This window comes from Condylura cristata, unplaced genomic scaffold, assembly GCF_000260355.1.
Source record: "Condylura cristata isolate star-nosed mole 26May11 unplaced genomic scaffold, ConCri1.0 scaffold00032, whole genome shotgun sequence".
NCBI lineage: Eukaryota > Metazoa > Chordata > Mammalia > Eulipotyphla > Talpidae > Condylura > Condylura cristata.
Window position 1 is genome coordinate 6,170,897 of NW_004567133.1, and position 20,124 is coordinate 6,191,020.

The 20,124-nt window shown below is 56.7% G+C and overlaps 1 protein-coding gene across 1 annotated transcript in view; it reads left to right on the forward strand.

The window, feature by feature from the left end:
- The window catches only part of GTF3C1 (general transcription factor IIIC, polypeptide 1, alpha 220kDa), a 49,721-nt gene that overhangs the window by 5,258 nt on the left and 24,339 nt on the right, over positions 1-20,124 (forward strand). The window contains exons 3-14 of the mRNA XM_012731645.1: positions 861-1,037; positions 1,578-1,721; positions 2,116-2,212; positions 5,603-5,726; positions 10,779-10,946; positions 12,440-12,555; positions 13,403-13,706; positions 14,249-14,457; positions 14,778-14,914; positions 15,972-16,125; positions 18,309-18,412; positions 19,813-20,000. Coding sequence (XP_012587099.1) covers positions 861-1,037; positions 1,578-1,721; positions 2,116-2,212; positions 5,603-5,726; positions 10,779-10,946; positions 12,440-12,555; positions 13,403-13,706; positions 14,249-14,457; positions 14,778-14,914; positions 15,972-16,125; positions 18,309-18,412; positions 19,813-20,000 — 1,922 coding nt within the window. The remainder of the gene's footprint in view (positions 1-860; positions 1,038-1,577; positions 1,722-2,115; positions 2,213-5,602; positions 5,727-10,778; positions 10,947-12,439; positions 12,556-13,402; positions 13,707-14,248; positions 14,458-14,777; positions 14,915-15,971; positions 16,126-18,308; positions 18,413-19,812; positions 20,001-20,124) is intronic.

Genomic DNA, 20,124 nt, shown 5'->3' on the forward strand with positions numbered 1-20,124 from the left:
TTACCTTTTTCCTTCAGTGGGTGATGAGCTCCGTGAAGATAGATACTGTGTTTATTTACCCTGGTGTCTCTGATCTTTGCTTGGTAGCTAGTATTTGATGACCTGTATGATGACCAGGCAGCAAATTAGGCTAATACAAGTCATCACGTCTACTAATTGGAAACACCAGGACTGTGATAGAGGAGGGTAGTAGATCGGTGTGAGTTTTAAACCAGTGAGCCATTGCCCGGCTTTCAAATTTTCTTGTCCCAGCCGACCTCTTCAAGCTTAACTTGGAGATGAGGCAGCCACGGAGTGGGCCGCCTGCTGTATGCCCCACAAGCTGCCATTCGTCAGGCGGGTGGCTGTGCAGACCGGATGGCTTTGCAGAAGAGTAACTGGGCCCCAAACAATGGGAAGGAAGCTGCAGTTCCAGTGGAGACAACCTGGTTTTCATTTTTGCCTACTTGGTGGTGGAAACACCTTTGGGCCGGAAGAGGGGGTTAGTCAGGGTAGTGGCGTGACCGAAGACAGACCTGCGGTCAGGCTTCTGGGAACAGCAGGGCTGGACAGGAAGGGCCGGTAGCCTGTGGGGCCTTTCGCATGGCCCCTTGGTGCCTGCTCCTCCCACAGAGGCGGCTCCAGGGAGTGTCTCGGCCCCCAGGCAGCAGCACGTGCTGGGGGCTCTGTGTGACGCGCGGGGCAGCTTCAGGCCGGCAGAGCTGTGTGCCCTGAGCACTGCCCGTCTGCAGTTGAGACTGAAGCCTGCTTCGCTGGGGGCTGTAAACCTCCAAGAAGCTGAAGAAAAGAGTGATTCTCTAAGGTTCTGCTTGTCTTAAAATCTGCTAGTCATGGCCCGTGCACTTGTGTCTGGCTTGCAGGTGGGGGAAGAAGCTGATCATCGTTGCCTCCCAGGACATGCGGTACAGGGCCTTGATCGGCGCAGAGGGCGACCCTGACCTGAAGCTCCCAGACTTCTCCTACTGCATTCTGGAGCGCCTGGGCCGGTCCCGGTGGCAAGGGGAGCTCCAGCGAGACCTGCACAGCTCCGCTTTCAAGTGAGGGGATGCTGGCTCTTTTCTCTAAACGCTGCACTCACCGGTCCGGGTGGCCTGTGCCTTGTCTTCCTGCTGTCCCCCATTCCTCCGCCTTGATGCCCAGGCGTGGGGTGCTTTTTTTTTTTTTGAAGAGACCTCGGGGTGGCCTGTGACCCTCCAGCCCAGACATGTCAAGAGAAGCACGCAGGAGGGATGCCAGGCAGGGGGCGTAAATCAGGGCCAACGTGAACACCAGGATGCCCGGTTGTCCAAGTCCCTGATCACGGCGGGACTGGAGACCCCAATCTGATGCTCTCATTAGCTCCCATTGTCTCCACCCAGCCTTGCTCCCCCACGTCCCCTTGCTTCCTCCCCCCCACCCCCCGGCATCCAGGGTGTAGGCTGAGACGCGGCTTTTCGTTCCAAGGCCAAGTCTTGTGTGACTGCCCCTTTAGATGGGCTGGACAGGAGGTGTGTGTAGGTCCAGCGGGAGGCTCCTCATTGTGGGGTGCAAACAGCCAGCAGAGGCAAAGCTACAGCCCCCTCGCCCCTGTCCTCCAGGGTGGATGCCGGGAAGCTTCACTACCACAGGAAAATCCTGAACAAGAACGGCCTCATCACCATGCAGTCGCACGTGATCCGACTGCCCACCGGTGCGCAGCAGCACTCCATCCTCCTCCTCCTGAACCGCTTCCACGTGGACAGGTGCGTGCGGCCGGCGTCGCTCCGGCTAACGCAGTGGCTGATGCAGAGCGCCACTGCCGCTCCGCAAAACGGACACTCGCTGTGAATTTCTGACTGTGCAGATAAGTCATTTTCTTCAAACACAGGATTATAAAAACATAAGGCATTTTTAGGACTGTTAAGGTTTTAGCGCAGAGTCTAGTCTGCCCGCTGCTACCGTTTAGGTGACCTCAGCCGTGTGGCTTACCACTCGGCCAGGCCCCTGGAAATGCAGGAGCTGGGCTGGATGGCCCTTGACTAAGACTGAGGTGCTCTACTTTGATTTGTTGTCATTTATGACTTGCCTGCCATCTTTTAAAAACAAGTTGTCTTTAGCAATAGGTTTTGAAAAAGCAAACTCTTGTATTTCTTGCAGGAGGAGCAAATATGACATCCTCATGGAGAAACTTTCAGGTCTTCTGAGCACACGGAGTAACCAGATAGAGACCCTGGGAAAGCTTCGGGAAGAGCTGGTGAGCTGCGGGCTTCCCGTTTGCAGGGTGGATTGGCCTCTGTCAGGGTGGGCAAATGCATTGTGGAAAACCCTGCAGGGGCTTGATTATCCCTGACCTTGAAACAAGTGAGGCTCTCCTTCGGGGCACAGGATGAGAACATGCGTGGTCCTTCCTAGAGATTCCTCTTGCTCTTGACGATGGGCTCTTGACATCTTCCCCTGGGGTTTGTTCCAGGACCTGCTGTGAAAATTCTCAGGGGATAGTGAACCTCAGCATTGAGATTAGCTGCTGTGATCAGGCTTCCCATTTTCTTCCCACTGGGTTTTTTTTCTGAAATAGTAACTGCTCAGAGTGGAGGTGTGATGACCCAGGAGAAAAGAACTGGGTCCTGCTTCCTCTCTGGCCCATGCACAGGGCAGAGTTGGTGAGGGTGAGGAGGACAGCGTGGAGGCGGTAGTCTGGCCCAAGAGGAAGTTAGGTGAGAGCCAGCGGTGGAAATGGGAGAACAACAAATTGTCCCTGTAGGTTAAACAGTTGACCTTAAAACATAAAATTTCAAGTCAGATGTTTTGGAGAATAGCAAATAGTCCCCAGAGGAGCATGGTTTGGAGTCTGACCTCGGATCCTTGCTCGTTGCTGGAAACCCTCTCGTCTCAGCTCCTGCTCGGGCAGCGGCTTCCTCTGACTGGATTCACTGCACACCTGCACCTCTTTAGAGTGGAGGTTTATGAACTGAGACTTGTGGTCCGACTGAGCCTATACTCTATTAAAAATGAATTTGATCTAGTATTTTAAAAGTGAGATTTCACATAAAAATGTTTCCCACTCCCCTGGAAACATCAGGAAGCTGTAGTTTCTTGGGACAGCTGGAACTAGCTGTGCACCAGCCAGACCCCTCGACCCCACTGCTGTCACCTCTGGGCACCGTGTGCTCTGTTCTTGGTGGGAGAGAAACACCAAAAGTGAAAAATGAAAAGTAGACTGACAGGCCTCTCTTGAGGCCCCAGTAGAGATGGGAAAACCCTACACATTTAATGAACAAATATCTGCCCACTTTGTTTTTTGTGCTACTTGTCTGACCCATACAGCCGTTAGACACTGGCCCTCCTCAGTCTCTCGGGGTGGGGACACCCAGCTCATCTGCCCCTCAGCACTATGGACTCACCGAGCAGCAAGCTGGGACCTTACCGGACACAGCTTCCTCGCTCTCCTGGCAGCTCTACTTTGAGTTGGGAAGTGTCCTGCTCTGAGCTGACAGCAGTCCGTGAGGGTGGCAGCCTCAGGCTGGCACAGGGCGGTCAGATTGGCCATATTGCTACCTCGCAGGGTGTGTGTGAGCTCCCTGAGCAGAGTGATACAGTTTCTTTCAAGAGCTGGGAAAAGCTTTTTAGCAAGTTACAGTCAATCTGGGCTTTCAAGATGTCAGTGTCCCCTAAAGAGACAGCGAGAATGGCATTGCCGATGAAGGCCAAGCACTGAGCAAAAGGTGCGGGCTGGGCCAGGGGCTGTGGGGAGGTCAGCAGTAGTGGGCTGGCAGGCGAGAGATGTGGGCAGGGAAGGAAGGTGTGAGTGCCAGTCACTCACACTTTTGACCAAAAGTACAAGAAACGAGAGTTTAGGAAATGAACTGGTAGGCGGGTGAGATTGGAGCAGGCAGTGTGGTAGACGCTCTGGCCTTGGGCTGGGTGGGTAACCAGGAGACCTTGAACGGTTGGGGGTCACTCTGGCAAGACATGGGGTGACGGTAGCCAGGAAGAAGAGGTGAATGACATAGGAGGGGCTGTCGGACGTGAGTGACCGGAGCTCCGTGCAGGGCAGGATCAGCAGAGCAGGGGCCAGGTCTGTTCACTGCCGAGCACCTCCCCCAACGGGAGGATGGGCCTGTTCCTCCGCAGACACGAGGTAAGCGCTTGTGGCTAAATGTGCGACTGGAACACAGGGGGAACAAGGCTGAGTGAGGAGGAAGCATGTGACAGCTTAATTTTAGGATTTATTGACTAGGATGTTTTTTCCTGCACCCTCACTGGTGATGTCTAGTCAGCAGCTGGAAATAGGGGTCAGAGTTGGCTCAGCAGGATTTAGGAATAATTAGCTTTTGGATGGGTTGCTGCGGTGAACAACGACACGGTCGTCTGGGACATGATCGTTGTCCTGTTGCTGTTTCTCTTTTTGCTGGCAGATTGTGCGAGGCCGTCCCCGGGAGGCAGGGGGCTCAGGACCTGGGGCTGGGATTTGATGGATGAGTTTCCATAGGGAGTCTCCATGCTGTTGGGGGCGCGGCTAGGTGGGTGGTGGGTGCCGGCTCCACCTTCCCAGTGGCTCCCAGTGAGCATGTGGGTGTCACCTGCACTTTGGTAGCTGTACGTCCTGCTCCCAGCAGCCAGTGCACAGCTAGTCGGAAAGCTGGCACGTGTGGCATGGCGCGCACTGCCACCACAGGCGCCCTCGCCCCTGGGGGGTAGGCGGAAACCCTAAGGCCCAGTCAGGGCTCCTAGTCACACGCGCCTCCTGCTTGTCAGCCTTGGAGGTCTAACAGTGGTACCTGCCCCATGATTCAGGGTTTGCAGAATCAAATGCCGGCAGTTGCAAGAGGCAGTAGGAAGGCGAGAACGAGTTTAAGCATAAAAAGTCGTTTCCATGGTGGTGGGGACAGAGAACTTCCTCTTAACTGGCACAGGAAAAGCGGCATACGTGCTGATAACTGACAAGGGGCCCGGGCACCCGCTGGGGGTGAAGGCGGGCACTTGGCGGGGCCTGTCTGAGGGGCTGAGTCCCCGCCCCCACTGGCTGCAGCTGTGAGGCCTTGCAGGCCTACGGCTTGTTTTTCAAGAGCAGCCAGACTATGACTGTTGACGTGAAATCTGTCACTTTTCAGTGTTGGCAAATGAAATACTTAAAAATCCCAGCGCACAGGCGCAAAGTCGCAGCCTGTGCTGGAGGCGGCCCGCGGAGCACCTGCCGTCATTGTGGTTGCGTCACTTCACACAACTGCGAGCACTGAGGTGGATGAGCGCATCTGCATTCTGTTGCCGTTTCATGCGATAAATTAAAGCTATTTTTCATCTGCCTTTTTTCTTGTTTGTGTGTGTGCTAATAGCTGATGTGCTTACTTAGTTAACAACCAGAGCACTATGAAAAGGTAAACAGCAAAGTCCTCCTGGCTCTGTCCCCACCTGCCTCGTTCTCACCCTCCACGTTTGCCTTTGAAAGGAAGCTCTTTCTCCCTTCAGTCACGAGGGAGTCTGTAGGCTTCGCTGGGTTTTGTTCTCTTGACAGTATCCTCTGACAGGCTTTCTTCACTCAGGATGATCAGTTAACTCAGGCCCAGACTAGAATTCGCTCACATAACTAATAGTTCCAGGCATTGTACTTGTATCTAACAGTAGCTTTTAAATGTTGTCTTGCCAGGGGCTGTGCGAAAGGACATTTAAGCGTCTGTACCAGTACATGCTGAATGCTGGGCTGGCGAAGGTGGTGTCTCTCCCCTTACAAGAGATTCACCCTGAATGTGGACCGTGTAAGACAAAGAAAGGTAAAGACAGTCGCCTCTGCCCACTGACGGTGTGCACGGCTTTCACGTCTACACTCCAGCCTATCTCGCCGTAGTCTGTCTTTCATGGGGTGATTTCACATACTTTTCCCTATTCCTTATTCCTCAGTGTCTGACTCAGAGTTTTGATGTTAAAAGTGCTTGGAAATGTTTGCTGGATGAAGCAGGTCTAACTTCAGCTCGCGTCTCTGTGACTTTCCCCGCTGCATCTCAAATGTGTGGTATCCAAAGTACAAGCTCACTTCCTTCTTACTAAGCCACTTTCACGCTCCTCTTCTGTGCTGCATGGTGGGCGATATTGTCAGCATTTGACATGTGATAAAAAGTGAAGAGGTGCCCAGTACCTCACCTGAGGTTAAGCAGTCAGTAAGGAACAGGTGGATCTGAACGTCCTAAAAAAGTTAAAGACAGTAGGATATAAGTTTAAGTACTTTCTTTGGTCCTTTATTTTCTCTCTTTCTTTTTTTTAATCCTGCTGCTGCTTACCTTTTCTTGATGAGCTGAAGTCAAACACTGAAGATAAAACACTCAGAGCTTTAGTTACCGGGCAGTGAGAGGCACTAAAACCAGCCAGCGGCTCTGCCCAGATAGTCACTGTCTGGGCCCTTCACCTGCACACACAATGGCAAGACCACTCAGGTTCGAGGAACAACAATGATGGGAGGGCAAAGACTCACCGAGGCCACGAGTGGCTGGCAGCTCACCCCAAGTAGCGTCCAGGCCACGAGTGGCTGGCAGCTCACCCCAAGTAGCGTCCAGTGTTTTGAAGTGCTAAACAAAGGGTGTCCAAGATGGCGTCTTCCTGCCACTGAGGGCCTAGAGCACATGGAGGCCAGACAGGAGCACAGCAGGAGATGCTCCCCAGAGCTGCCAAGATGAGCCAGCTCAGCATCAGACAGGCAGCATGTGAAGCAGCTGCTGCAGCAGCCGAATGACCTGACAGATGGCCACGCTCACACCGCCTCTGGGCCCTCTCCTTCCCCTTTGGGCTGTGCAGCAGCAAAGCTGGGAAGTTTCAGGCGCTCAGCTATCCACAGAGCTTCTCAGCTTTTCTCCTCCTCGGGTGGCTGCTAGAAGCCTCTCCATGTCCTCTGGAGGCCTGCAGCGGCCTTCTGGAAGATCCGGCATGGTAGGGGCGGGTCTGGTGCCCCTAGTGGCTACTTCTGCAGCCCCTTATATTTCCTACCAGAGTCCCCACCCCACTGCGTCTTCCTGGGAGGGCATGTTCCACCTGGGCTGTTTATCCTCACCGGCACCCCTCAGCGGGCACCGCCTGTCACAGCCTTTGGCTCCAGCCTCACTCTTTGGCCCTGAGTTACACTCTCAGAAAGGTGGACATGCAGGAAATACAAAGAGCACTCAGAGAAGTAAAGAAAGGGACTATTGCAACAAGACAGTTAGTGGAAGGAACAATAGTAAAGACAACATAATGAAAATTTCCCAGAAAGAACAGAAATTCAAGAGATGGGAAATAGGAGAGCTGGGCTGCCTGTACTATGCCGAGTCGGACAGGCTCCGGAGAGGGGCGAGAAACGTGCCCAGGACGCCAAGGGAGGCACAGCTCAGGGCGTGAGTCTCCAGACCAGAAGGCCTCCCGGGCGCCCGGCATGCTGAACAGAACCTGAGTGTGCAGAAGCGCAGGGCTGAGGGCTGGAGAGCCCCCCCCCACTTCCCCCAGGGAAGGCTGGCGTGGCCACCTTTGCCTTGGTTTGGATTTTGCTCCTTTTGTCCCAGACTCGCCTGCTCCTTCTGCCTTTTCCTGTTGGTCCCCACCATAGACTGTGGCAAACTTCTGGGCCTCGGCAGACCTGCTTTGGGCCAGCCCTGTTTGGCTGGGCATTTACCCCCAAGGGGAAGGGTAACTTTGAGGGTCTTGTGTGAAAACTGTTTTTTCTTTCCCTTCTCTTTATTGCACACTAATCATAGTAAACTTCCTTCCACTGAAGGTCTCACTAGGATATGTTTTACATTGATGTGGATGGCAGAACCTATTTAGAGCAGTCAGGTTTTGGGAGCTTGGGGTGCCCCTCACCCCACTCTGTAACAACAGGGGTGAATATACCCATGAATATGCTAAAAAATGCTGACTTGTGTACCTCGGGTGGGTGGTTCATGCGGTACATGAATTAGCAGTCAAGCTGTTAAAATTTTAAAGAAAAAAAAAAAACACCAGGGTACAGCAAACTACATTAAGATCATTAAAATAGCAAAGGGTGACAGTTCAATAGTTAAAGAAGGATTAAAGTGTACAAGCCAAGAAGACAGGGAAATGAACCACATTAAGGATTAACATGCAGTGAAATAAAAATTCAGAAGAGCTTTAAAATCAGAAAAGTGGAATGCAAAAGAATGAAGATCAGAAATACAAAAAAGGAGAAAGTGTGAACATAACCACAGAATGAAAATTGTGAGGGAAATTGAAAGTCTAGTAGCAAATTAATGGAGCTAAGGGGAAGACTGTTAAAACAGCTAAATAGCAAGATTTCTTTAAGTTTAAAGCAACAGAGATGATTAAAAGACACTCGCCAAAAATATAAAAAGTACTATCATTAATAATTAATAAAGCACATTTTAATGTGGCAAAAACTATTAAATGCAAGAGCTGAAACATGTGCAGAAAAGTCCACAGTGGCGTAAAATCCTGGCTTGATTAGCTCCCCCCGGGGCTAGAGCTGCTCGCCCCAGGGCTGGTCAGCAGCACACGCAGGACCATCGGAGGCTGGCGACGGGGGCTGAGAGGATGCTCCCGTGCTGGAGGCTGACGCAGGGCTGTGGGCATGTGACTGGCGTCCAGGCGGGCAGCGTAGCTGTCCACAGGCAGCTGGTGATGCACGTGAGCAGAGTCGGGTGTGAAGGCCTTCGAGCATGTTCCGGCCAGGCCCTTTGAGCCCTGAGTGCCAGCAGCTTTCTCCTCTTCACCTGTGTTTGTTTTGAGGGCTGTTCTGAACACCTTTTCTCGGCTAATTAGCCCCTTAAGGGAGTTAAAAGGAGTCAGATAATGCTGAGTTGTTACTGAGAGCCTGTCAGATCTCCCTCCAGCCCCTCAGGATGGCAATGCTGGCACAGGTCACCCGCTCGTCCCTCGCACAGGGACATCTTTGAATTAGAGGCCACAGTTTTGTCTAACTTTTAGGACCTGGTCTCGGGGCTGCTTGATAAACCCCAGCTCTGGGAGTGTCTAAGTGAGGAGCGTGATGGGTGCAGTGGGCAGATTCCCTAGCTCCTGAGCTGTGGTGAGGACTGAGGCGGACCCCAAGTGGGGAGCAGGATCAGCATGTGGGACGCCACGCACCCTCAGAAGGGGTGGTGGTCTCACTATCAGCCACACCCCTTCCGGGGGGATTTGGGGCTTGAGAAGGGCTTGAGCAGAGGACGGAGGGGAAGGCTCCGAGTCAGTCTGCTGCCACCTACTGGTAGAGTGGCCACCGTGGGCCTTATGTCCTTGTCATTAGAAGGAATTCCATAAGGAGGGCCCAGGCCTGGCCTGGCCCTTGGGCCCTGAAGTAGTTCTCACCCGCGTGGCTGTGCACGGGCACCTCTCATCCCATACCCACTTCCCGGCGCTTTGGGCTCCCTTCTGGGGAGAGGTGGAAGGTGAGGGTGGGCAGGTGCCCACACGGGAAAGAGCGACGTCTTGGAGGAATTGGGGAGGGGAGCTGAGCCCCATAGACCAGCGTCACTCGGGCTTCACGTTCCTTTCACGAAAAGTTGGGCATTGGGGGGCGTTCTGTGTGAAGGTGGAGGAGAATCAGCCCTGGCTAATCTGCCGTGGCTACCTGCTCCTTACTGACCTCCTGTCCCAGGCCCCCCGGAGGGTGAGTCAGCCAGGACCGGACCTTACTCAGGCTAACTAAGTCTCTGCTGAGTTCAGGGCCCCCAGAAACTTCACGCTTTGTGCCCAGAGAAGCCCCTGCAGGCACCGGGCAGGTTCTAGACGCCACCTGCCTTCCACGGCCTGCGGGCCGCCTCCGTCTTCAAGCCAGCGACGTCGCCCCTGCCGCGCGCACTGTTGCTTCTCCTGCCCCCTCTTCTGAGGACTCGGGCTGGGCGCTTCCTCGCAGATCATCCGCACACTGTCAGAACCCCCGTCGGTCACGCCACGTGACGGCACACCTTCACTTAGCTGCCTGCGGGTGCCTTTGCCGTGGGAGGCAGCACCTCCCAGTGTGCCACTATTCTGCCTGCCCACCGCAGGTGCCATGGGGCATCACTTCCTCCCGCTGGAGACCAGTGGCTGTGTCTCAGGAACATGGCCTCTGTCACACACGAGCTGCTGGGCAGGCTTTTTCCTTCCTTTGCGCCTGAGCGGCTTCTGTAGGATGCAGCCTCAGTTGTCAGGATCACTGAGTTAGCATGTGTAAAGCGTCAAGAAGTTTCGCTTTCCCTCTCACCATTCTCTTGTCACAGACATAGGCAGGACTTGTCATTCTCCCAGCAGCCTTCGTGGCTGCACAGAGGCCCTGCCTGGTGGTTTGTAGCAGGCACTGGCCAGTGGCCTGCAGGTGGGCGGGCCACCACTCGGTCCCTCACCCTCATCAAATATGCCATAAAGGCCGCTGTGTGGCCTCATCACCATAAGCTTTGGCTTCTTGTTGGGTCATTTTCTGGAAGTAAATTCCTACCCTTGGGCTGACTGGGTTAAAGCCTTCCTGGAGTGTTCTAGAAGGGCGGTGGACCTCAGTTCTGCTGCTGCTGCCCTGTCAGCCAAGAAGGAACAATGACGTTCCCCAGGCAGCAGTGCCCTGGCTGGGCGCTGGCTCCCCACGCCATGGCCCAGGTGGGTGCGGCTGGCTAGGAGGGGGGCTGACAGGGCACCTGGTGTCTGTTTTGACTGGAAGGTCCTTCGCTCATTGCTGTGCCATGCAAAGGTCCCTCCTGTGGGGCAAGCGTTCAGGCCTTAAGCCCCAGGGTGTTGACTGTGACTGTTCCAAGCAGGCGCTACGCGTGGCCGGTCCCTGGGTCTCTGTCTGTGGGCCCCTCTCCCCCCACCCAGACCCCCCTTTACTCTGTGGGAAACTTGTGCCTTGTTCCTAGGGACCGACGTCATGGTGCGCTGCCTCAAGCTGCTGAAGGAGTTTAAACGGAAGATGGAAGATGACCACGACCAGGACGACGACGACGACGAGGAGGTCATCTCCAAGGGCGTGCCGCCGGTGGACGTGGTGTATGAGCGGGACATGCTCACCCAGACCTACGAGCTCAGTAGGTCCCGGTCCTGCCCACGCCCGCTCACGCGCTTCCCGGCCGCAGCGTCCAGGAGCAGGATGCCTCCTGCCCAGCCCCGTGCCGCGGGAATGTCCCCTTGAGGGCTTGGCCTTGCGTGAGCCCAGCTCTGCCGCCTGTTGGCCGTGTGGCGTGGTGAGGTCCCGCGGGCCCACACACTCCGGAAAAGTGATGGGTCTATGTTACTGCTCAGGGATCGGAGCGTGGGCACCATCTTCTGAACTTGGCCTGGGGTCAGCGCAGGCTGGAAAGTCTAGTGATAAGCAGGGAGACTGTCTCACTGCCCGAGACCCCTCAAATCTGCACGAGACCGCAGTAGCCAAGAGGAGGTGGTCCCAGGGGGAGGACCGTGGAGGAGGAGGGGCTGCGGGAGACCTGATTGAGCCGCAGGCCTGAAGCCACCCGGCCTTTGCGGGGGCTGTTGGGTAGTTTTGTCAACTTGGCCTCTCTCAGAATAGGTTCCTCAGAATGTGGTCTGGGCAAGGTTCCTCTTAACCCTTTCATCTCCACTTTTAGCATGTTAGACACAGCCCAGTTCCCTCTGCTTATTCTGACATTTCTCTTTACACATGTGTAGTAGAGCAAACCTTATCCAAAGTGGTTCTCCCTGGCCACCTCCAGTGGGTGATACAGCAGGAAAATACCTGCACAGAGCCTTGCCACAGGCCTGCCTGGTCATTCACAGACCTCACTGGATGGACTCCCTGGCCCCCTGCTCGCTCCCCACCAGGCTGCTTTCTGGAGTTCGCAGTCACACAGTAGCGGAACACGTCAGAGGGCTTCTTAGAGGCAGGCATGGACAGCCCTGAGGAAGGACCGCGTGTAACGGGCAGGCGCTGACCAGCGACGGAGAGAGAGTGGGCATCGCTGGCCATTTAATGCCAGGACAAAGAGCCTTACTTGCCCCCAAGCACCGGCTTGTTCTGGAAGAGCAGCACAGCCGTGTCCATGTCCACATCTCAGTCCTGGAGGAAGAGTAATGAAAAAGCCTTTTTTTTGTTAAAGGGTCAGCTTCAGTTATGAAAGGATCATTCGTGTGAAAGAGCTGCCTCTGCCGCTGGGTGAAAGCGGAGTCACCGGAACTTAGATGTAGGTGGTCGCTCAGCCTTCGAGGTGGCACGGGGAGCTGTGGCGCGTGGGCGGCAGCTCTCTCCCTCGCTGGTCAGCGCCTGCCCATTACACGCGGTCCTTCCTCAGGGCTGTCCCTGAGGAAGGAAGCCCTCTGACGTGTTCGGCTACTGTGTGACCACGAACTCCAGAAAGCAGCCTGGTGGGGAGCGAGCAGGGGGCCAGGGAGTCCGCCAGTGAGGTCCGTGAATGACCAGGCAGGCCTGCGGCAAAGCCCGGTGGAGCGTCCCGGGAGGGCCGGCATGCTCTGTTGTTGGTCTCGCTGCACCCAGAGCCCCGCGGTTAAAAAGGCGGGTGGAACTGACACCTGCAGAGTTGGAGGTCAAGGGTATTGTTTCCCACAGTTGAGCGCAGAGGCACAAAAGGGATTTCCCAGGCCGAAATCCGAGTGGCAATGAATGTGGGAAAACTGGAAGCAAGAATGCTGTGTCGTCTCCTTCAGAGATTCAAAGTCGTCAAGGTAAGGGCGCGGTGCCGACCCCTGCCCCGGGGAGTGTGGCGTGCGCCTGTGGAGCTGGGTCTCAGCCGGCAGGAAGCAGCACATGCCTGTGGGGGACCCTCCCCCGCCTCCCCCCTTCCTCTCCCTGTGGCTTTTGTTGGTTTCCACCGTTTAGAAATTAGAATTGTCGGTACTGAAAGGTTGGCAGGAGGCGTGGAGTTGGGCTTCCTGCACCGGCCAGCACACTGATGGGCAAAGGGGTGAAGGGGTGCTCCCCAGGGCTCCTGGTACTCAACCCCTTCGCTCACATGCCCTCCCCGGGCTCCTGGGGATGGCACTGACTGGCTTGACGGCTGGTTTCAGAGCTCAGAGCTGCCCTCAGCAGCTCACGGAGGGCTCAGGGGGCCTTTCCCCCTGGTCTAGAAGACAAGATGGACAGAGGCTGGTGCCGCACTTGGCATCAGGCTCCTTGGCAGCGAATGAACGGCGCTAGTGACTTCGGGCCTTGCTCACTGGCCGTCAATCACGCACCCCAAACCCTTCTGCTGGCTGTTTCTTGGGGGACTCAGTCTGGTCCTGGCCTTAGGGAGACCCGGAATATCTGGGAGGGCGCTCCCTCCGGCACCCTTAGCCTTCTAGAGCAGACACGCTCGGGATCGGGTTTAGAGCCCCAGTCTGACCGGCCCGTGTGCTCAGGACCTGAGGGTGAGGATGAGACCTGGGGGGAACATCGAGGGGCCGACCAGGGGCGGAGAAGGGGGGCAGCCAGGTGACTGCAAGAATGGTAGGAAAGTAGGTGCCCCCGCCGCCGACCCCGATGCCCGAGCTGAGTGCCTCCTGACTGTGAGCAAGCACGTCTGCTCCGCAGGGCTTCATGGAAGACGAGGGGCGGCAGCGGACCACCAAGTACATCTCCTGCGTGTTTGCGGAGGAGAGCGACCTCAGCCGGCAGTACGAGCGGGAGAAGGCCCGGGGCGAGCTCCTGACCACCGTGAGCCTGGCCTCGGTGCAGGAGGAGTCCCTGCTGCCCGAGGCCGAGGACACGTTCCTCTCCGAGTCGGACAGTGAGGAGGAGGGCGGCGGCGGCGGCAAGAAGCGCGGCAAAGGGCCCCAGGGGGACAGGAGGGCCTCGAGCCTCAGCCTGGGGCCTCATCACTCCACTCCCAGCAAGGGTAGGGGCTCTCTCAGGCCCCGGGTGGGGTTGGGGCAGGGGGAGGTGGGAGTGGGGGCCGGTAAGAGCGTGCCACCCCCGTCTGAGCTGCTGCCACGCCCACCTTGCTCCGGGTGTCCTCAGAATGGCCCGGAGCATCTCCAAGCGGAGTGACGCTGGGCCATGGTGTCACGTGGCGTCCCCTGCTTGCGTGCATGCCCGTTGTCCTTTCCTAACGTTTGTCTTGCCGCGTTTTTACTATTTAAGGGATGGAATTTCATAAACGTGCTCTCTCTTCTTTCCAGTAATTTATTTAGGAATTCCTTAGGTGTTTAGTTTAGCGATGGGAGCCTTTATTGTAGATGAGATTGGGTGCGCCCTGCTTTGATACCCAGCTGTTGTGCATGTGGGTTGGGGGCAGGGCTCTTCTCGTGGTCCAGTCTGTAAATTGGCCGCGTGAAGTCCTTTGACCTGTGTGGGTTGCCTGGTGTCTGAGCATTCGTGTTCCCTTGTCAGGTTCCCCCCGATGGGTCCTGGCTCATTTTTGTGTTCCTGCTCCCCCAGGTGGGTGGAAAGTCGTAAACCTGCACCCCCTGAAGAAGCAGCCGGCGTCCTCCCCAGGGGCTGCTGACGAGAGGCCCGGCCGGAGCGCCGTGGGCCGGGACGGCCTCGTGGATGCCAGCAGCTCCTCGGACCTCCTCGGTACCCACTGCATAGGCAACAGCACTGGCGACATTGCCATGATCGAAGAGGTCAGGCTGGAGAACCCGAAGGTGAGGAGTGGGCGTCGCCCTGAGGGCGGAGGGAGGTACGCGGCCTTCTCAGTCTGTGCTCGGCAGCCAGAGGGCGCTGACAGTGACCGTGTCCCACGCCAAGAGCTTGCTCTGTGCCAGGCAGAGGCCGGGCCCTGGGGGGGGGGGTCTCCCCCACCCGCACGCAGCTGCATCTCCCCAGGGTCACTGCCAGCGGTGTACTCGGTGTTTGGATTTCTGGCCACTCTCTCTTTTGACTTTATCGAGTTCGCAGGGAGCTCTGTGTGCCAGCCTAGATGGGGCTTCTCACGCTGGGCCACTTGCTCCTGCCCCTGTCGTAGGAAAGTGGCAGCTCCCAGAAGACAGGCAAACACGGCTCCGGCCAGGACAAGCCCCACGAAACGTACAGACTGCTGAAGCGCAGGAACCTCATCATCGAGGCCGTCACCAACCTCCGCTTGATCGAGAGCTTATTCACGTAAGGAGTTGCCTGCCTGGCCCCTCTGTGCTAAGGGTCAGGCGCCGCCACGTAGTCCCAGGCCGCAGGAACACATGCGAGGTTTCTGCGCGTTCTCTGCTGTGAGTGCCCCAGCGTCTCTGTGATTGGACGGACTGAGCTTGTTGTTGGGATTCGGGGCGCACAGGCATTGAGGACCCAGCGCGTCCTCTGGGGAGAGGGTGACAGAGAGGACGTGCAGGTCCTGGCGAAAGGGCACTGGCCTCTCTCCTTCCCTGCAGATCTGTGCCACGGGGAGGGGTAAGAAGAGACTTCAGCGGGCAGGAGCAGGGGCTTATAAACTTTGCTGTAGTTCTCCGTGGTGCCTTCTGTTCAAATAAAATCTTACTCGAAAGCAAAATAAGAGACACAGGTAGGCCTGTGTGCGTGGCGCAGAAGTTCTCCTGACGCCCGGGCACCACCTCGTGGGCGGCCTCTTCAGGCTCCCGAGGCATCGGTGAGCGCCCTCGATACAGTGCCTCAGCCTGGAGTCAGGCTGCCAGTTACCTAGCTGAGGAGCGAGGACGCCGTCTGCGTTGGGGGGTGCTGCTGCTGAGCTCCCCTCTTCTGTGCAGGAAGGGCCTTGGCAGCATGGAGGAGTCCCTTCTGGCCCGCCATGCAGCGACTGGTGATCTGGAAGCATCACCTAGTAACTAGTAAGATGCCTGGGCAGGGCCCAACGAGCTTAGACCTGAGGACGCCGACAGTGTGACGGGCACATTCCTCAGGTGGAGGGCAGCTTAGCAGGACGCTCGGTGAAGGCAGGGCTCCGTGACGCGCTCCTTCGCTCCCGCTGTTGACACAGGTCATGTAACTGCTTTAGCTCCTGGTGAAAGGCGCGGACGCACAGCTGCTGTGAATGGCGCCTGGTCTCGCTCACGCACTAGCCTTCAGTATCTCAGTCAGCCTCTCCTAGGCGAAACTGGGAATTCTTCCCTCGTTTCTGCCAGATGCCACCGGGCATGTCTTGGTGGCCTGGGTGGAGAGGTCCGTCCTCATTGGCATGGCAAATGTTAACTGCTTATTGGTGATGCCCCAGGATTCAGAAAATGATCATGGATCAGGAGAAACAAGAAGGCGTGTCCACCAAGTGCTGCAAGAAGTCCATTATCCGCTTGGTGCGGAACCTGTCCGAGGAAGGTCTCCTGCGGCTCTACCGCACCACCGTTATTCAAGATGGCATCAAGAAGAAGGTAACTAGGCTCTCCTGGCTCCACAAAGCCACCCGGGGCCACCACACATTACCAACTTCTCTTGTCCCGTTGCTCAGTCATTCCTTTATTGCCACTAACTCAGAATGTCCTGCTCCGCTTCCTAACTTGGAGACAGGGATCACTCCAACTTTCTATGGAAGCTGAGGACAAAAAAGAGGAGCTACTTGCTGAGACCACACAGCAGCTTGTGCAGCCCTGTGGGGGCCAGGGAGAGAGGTGTGCACCTGCAGCCGGCGCAGAAGGGGGGGAAAGCAGAGGCAGTGTGACGTTCAGCAGAGACAGGGGAGAAATTAAGCAGCATTTAGGTGGACAGTTCAGGCGAAGCTGTGAGAACCTACTCCACGGAGATCTGAGGAAGCCTGTCCCCAAGGAGGTGGCAGCGGTGACTCAGTGAGGATGCGCTGCTGGAGTGGTCCAGTGGGGACGATTTATCTGTTTCTGTAAAATTTAAAGTTTGGGGCCATCGCCATAGCAACTGTAGCTCGGCAGCCTGGCACGCATTTTAAGGCAGACATTTCCAGGCTCAGTAATTTGAGGGAGCCTGGCTGGACCCTGGGACCAGAGGGAGCGTGTGGCAGGGACAGTCGCTTGTAATTTCCTGCCCCCTCTGACAACAGTGAAATCGCTGCCCAAGCAAGCTCTGCTTTGGCATTTGTGTTGTTGAGCTGGTAAGGTCAGCCAGGTTTTCTTATTTATTGAGACACTGGAAACTTGAAAAACTGACTAAAGAAATAATCTCTCCCCGCCACGTCCATAGCTCTGACGTGAGTCCCTTAGCTTGCCCCTCCCTGGCCCCGGCCAGTCAGCCACTGCCCCTTGAGCCGTGCTGGGCGCTCCTGTGCTCACCCTGCACTCAGGTCAGAAGCCACTGGCGCAGCCCCTGGTCCCTGGCTCTGCACAGAGCAGGTCTTTTGGGGCAGTCGTCGAGGGCACGATAATCCCCAGCCCAGGAGTGTGGAGGGGTGATCTGGTCCACTTGTCTGCTGCGCCCCCAGTTCTGCCAGCGATTCCAGGGGAATCTGAGGGAGTGGGCGCAGGTAGACACAGGATCATGCCACCTCCAGGATGAAGAGCCCACTGCTGAGGCCCCTGGCGCAGGGCCTGCTTTCCCACTGGACAGGCGCATGGCTGCCACCTGCCTCTGGAGAGAGGGCGGTGTGGGCACGTGGCAGCTGACTAAGCTGCTGAGGCCGCCGTCAGCTTGGGCTCCGCTCGCGTCCTGCCCTGTGCACCGGGCCTTGGGAAGTTGGCTGGCCGTGTAGCAGTGGACAGTGAGGAAGTGGGAAGAGTGTTTGCCCCATGGGTGGCTTTAAATTTCCTAAGGTGTCCCTCATTTGAACCTCACAAAAACACACACACACAAATATGGCAGGGCAGAGGGGCGAGGTCCCCATTTCACAAATGAGGAGCAGAAGAGACGGACCCTGGCGTGGCCTTTTGGAGTCCCCTTCGGGGCTTTGCCGCCTCTTCCCTCCCTCAGCCTGTGTCTGGCATGAAGCCTGCCCAGAGTCGCACCAGCAGAAACCCCAGCCTTGCTCTCTTCTGCCAGTGACAGAGACGAAACAGAACCCGCTCTCCAGGGCCTAGGTCCCCGCCATCTCAAGCCGTCACACACCCCCTCTGCCCCACCCACCAGGTTCCTTCCCTTCCACAGTTGCTGTTGCCACCCTAATGCCACTCAAGAAATGATAGCCACCCTAGCCATCCAGCTTCAGGGCCTCAGGCAAGGGACCCCAGAAGCAGCTCCAAGTCTTGGCCCGTTTAGAAGGCTGCCGGGCCAGAGTCCCGCAGCAGCGTTCTCCATGGGGGGAGACTCTCCATGGGGGGAGATCAGCGGAAGCCGCTTTCCTTCTCCAGAGGGCAGCTGGTGTGCAAGGGTAACTCGGGGGTTCTCAGAGAGAGGTACAGGCTGCGGAGAGCAGGGGGAGACAGCTCAGCGAGGGAGCTGCAGGCACCGCTCTCCCCCAGGCTCCCCGCCCCAGCCTGGGGGGCCCTCGTCTCTGGAATGGCAGGCTGTCGCCACAGGATGCTCCCAGTCTCATGACTATCTTTTGAAAAAAGTTATTCAGATAGGTATCACCAGCATTCCGCCAGGGAACTGAGGTCTGGCGTGGGCCCCCCTGGGCCCTGCCCTTCGGACACACGCTCCACCCCTCTCGCAGGTGGACCTGGTGGTGCACCCGTCCATGGACCAGAATGACCCTCTGGTGAGAAGCGCCATCGAGCAGGTTCGTTTCCGGATCTCCAATTCCAGCACAGCCAACAGGCAAGTGACGGCAGCGGTGGGTGTGGCCCGAGCAGGCCCACCCGCGCCCTTGATTTGCACTGTGAGGGGTCAGAAACTCCGCTGACTGGGTGTGTGGTCCATGAGCCCTCGTCTAAACAGGGGTCAGCTTCTGGTGTCTAAGAGAGAACAAACGTTCTGTTCTTGGCCTGCCCCAGCTCTGGCTGGAGGACTCCATGCCATGGGCCCTGCGAGGTGTGACAGGTGCTGCCTCACGGTGGTCCACAGTGGTCCTAGTTGCCTCTCTGGGCTCTTCTAACTGGGTTTGTAAGCGCCCAGTGGGCTGGGAGCAGTTTCAGAGGCAGGAGCAAGTTCTTAGCGGAGTTTAACCTGAAATGGCCCAGGCCTGGCTTGGGTGTTTGGGGCCACATAGACCTCTGCTCAGCTGCCACTTAATGTCACTTCGAGTTCCCGGTTTCTGCCATGTATGGAAGTATCAGAGGACCCAGAACCTCGGGCTCCTGTCGCCGTGGGGGGCAGCAGCATGGCGAGTGGCCCAGAGAGGGAAAGGTGACTCAGCGTCTTGTGAAGCGACGAGAAGCCGAGAGGGGCAACACTGGCAAGCGACGTGCCGCCTCACCCTGGGCACCTAGTACTGAACGTATTAGAGACCAGTAGCGGGGAGGGCAGGCGCCGCGGGAGCATGTGCGAGTGGCCAGGGGCTGCTGCCCAAGTATCTCCGTTCTCTATTCTTTCTCTTTTTTTTTTTTAAGATATATTTATTTGTGCATAAGAACTGGGGTACAGGCCAGAGGTGCAGGAGGTAAGAGGATTCACCGGAGACAGAGTGGGGAGCAGAACAGGCAGATCAACAGAAGTACACTGCTGAGGGGAGCAGCAGGCGGGTCAGGAGAGGGCTGCCGCGCCATGTGGGTCACCTCCAGGGCCCGGGATCGAACTTGTCCTGAAGCGGCTGCGGCCAGCTTGCAGTCCTGCATCCTAACCCATTGCGCCACCAGGGAGGGCCTCTGTTCTCTAGTTTTAACTAACTTCCCACTGGTCTTGTCGAGGAAGGTGTTCTAGCCGCTCGGCCAAGCTGGCCATACGTCTGCCTGCTGTTGTCAGCAGGTCCTCGTTTCCCAGGACTTCTGTCCATGGTGAGCGGCCCCTGCCTGACTGCCAAGCTGACCAGCAAGAGCTCTGGGTACCCAGACAAGGAGGGCTGGGCATTCCACAGAGCTACCATAATGGGGGCTCGATTTGCCGGGCCATGCCCAGATGTCCCCACCATGCCCAGATGTCTCGTGACCTGACACATTTTACTCATTTGGCGTCCAGCAGCAGCTGGGTTGGAAGCCAGGGCTGGCTGGCTTCATCTGCTCATGAGGACAGACCTGCCCTTTCTCTCAGCCCTTGATTTGGATCTTGGATTTGAACTACAGGATTAGAGTGCCCCAGCCTCCAGTGCCTCAGGAAGAGCCTGAAGAAGAAAGTCAGGGGAAAGAGGAGCCAGCAAGTGCCTCGGGAGACTCTGTGCCGGATACGGCCGCTAAACCCGAACCTGCACGGGTGAAAAAGACGGATGAGAAGATGGGCATAACCCAGCTGAAAAATTACAACCCTGTAGTAGGTAAACACAGCCTTTTGTCACTTTTGTCTTTCCTCTGGCGTGTGCACATGACGTTAGAGTTGCCAGGAGTTCTGCCGTCCGCGCTGGACTGCAGTCAGCAGCACAGCTGCCTCTCGCTGCCAAA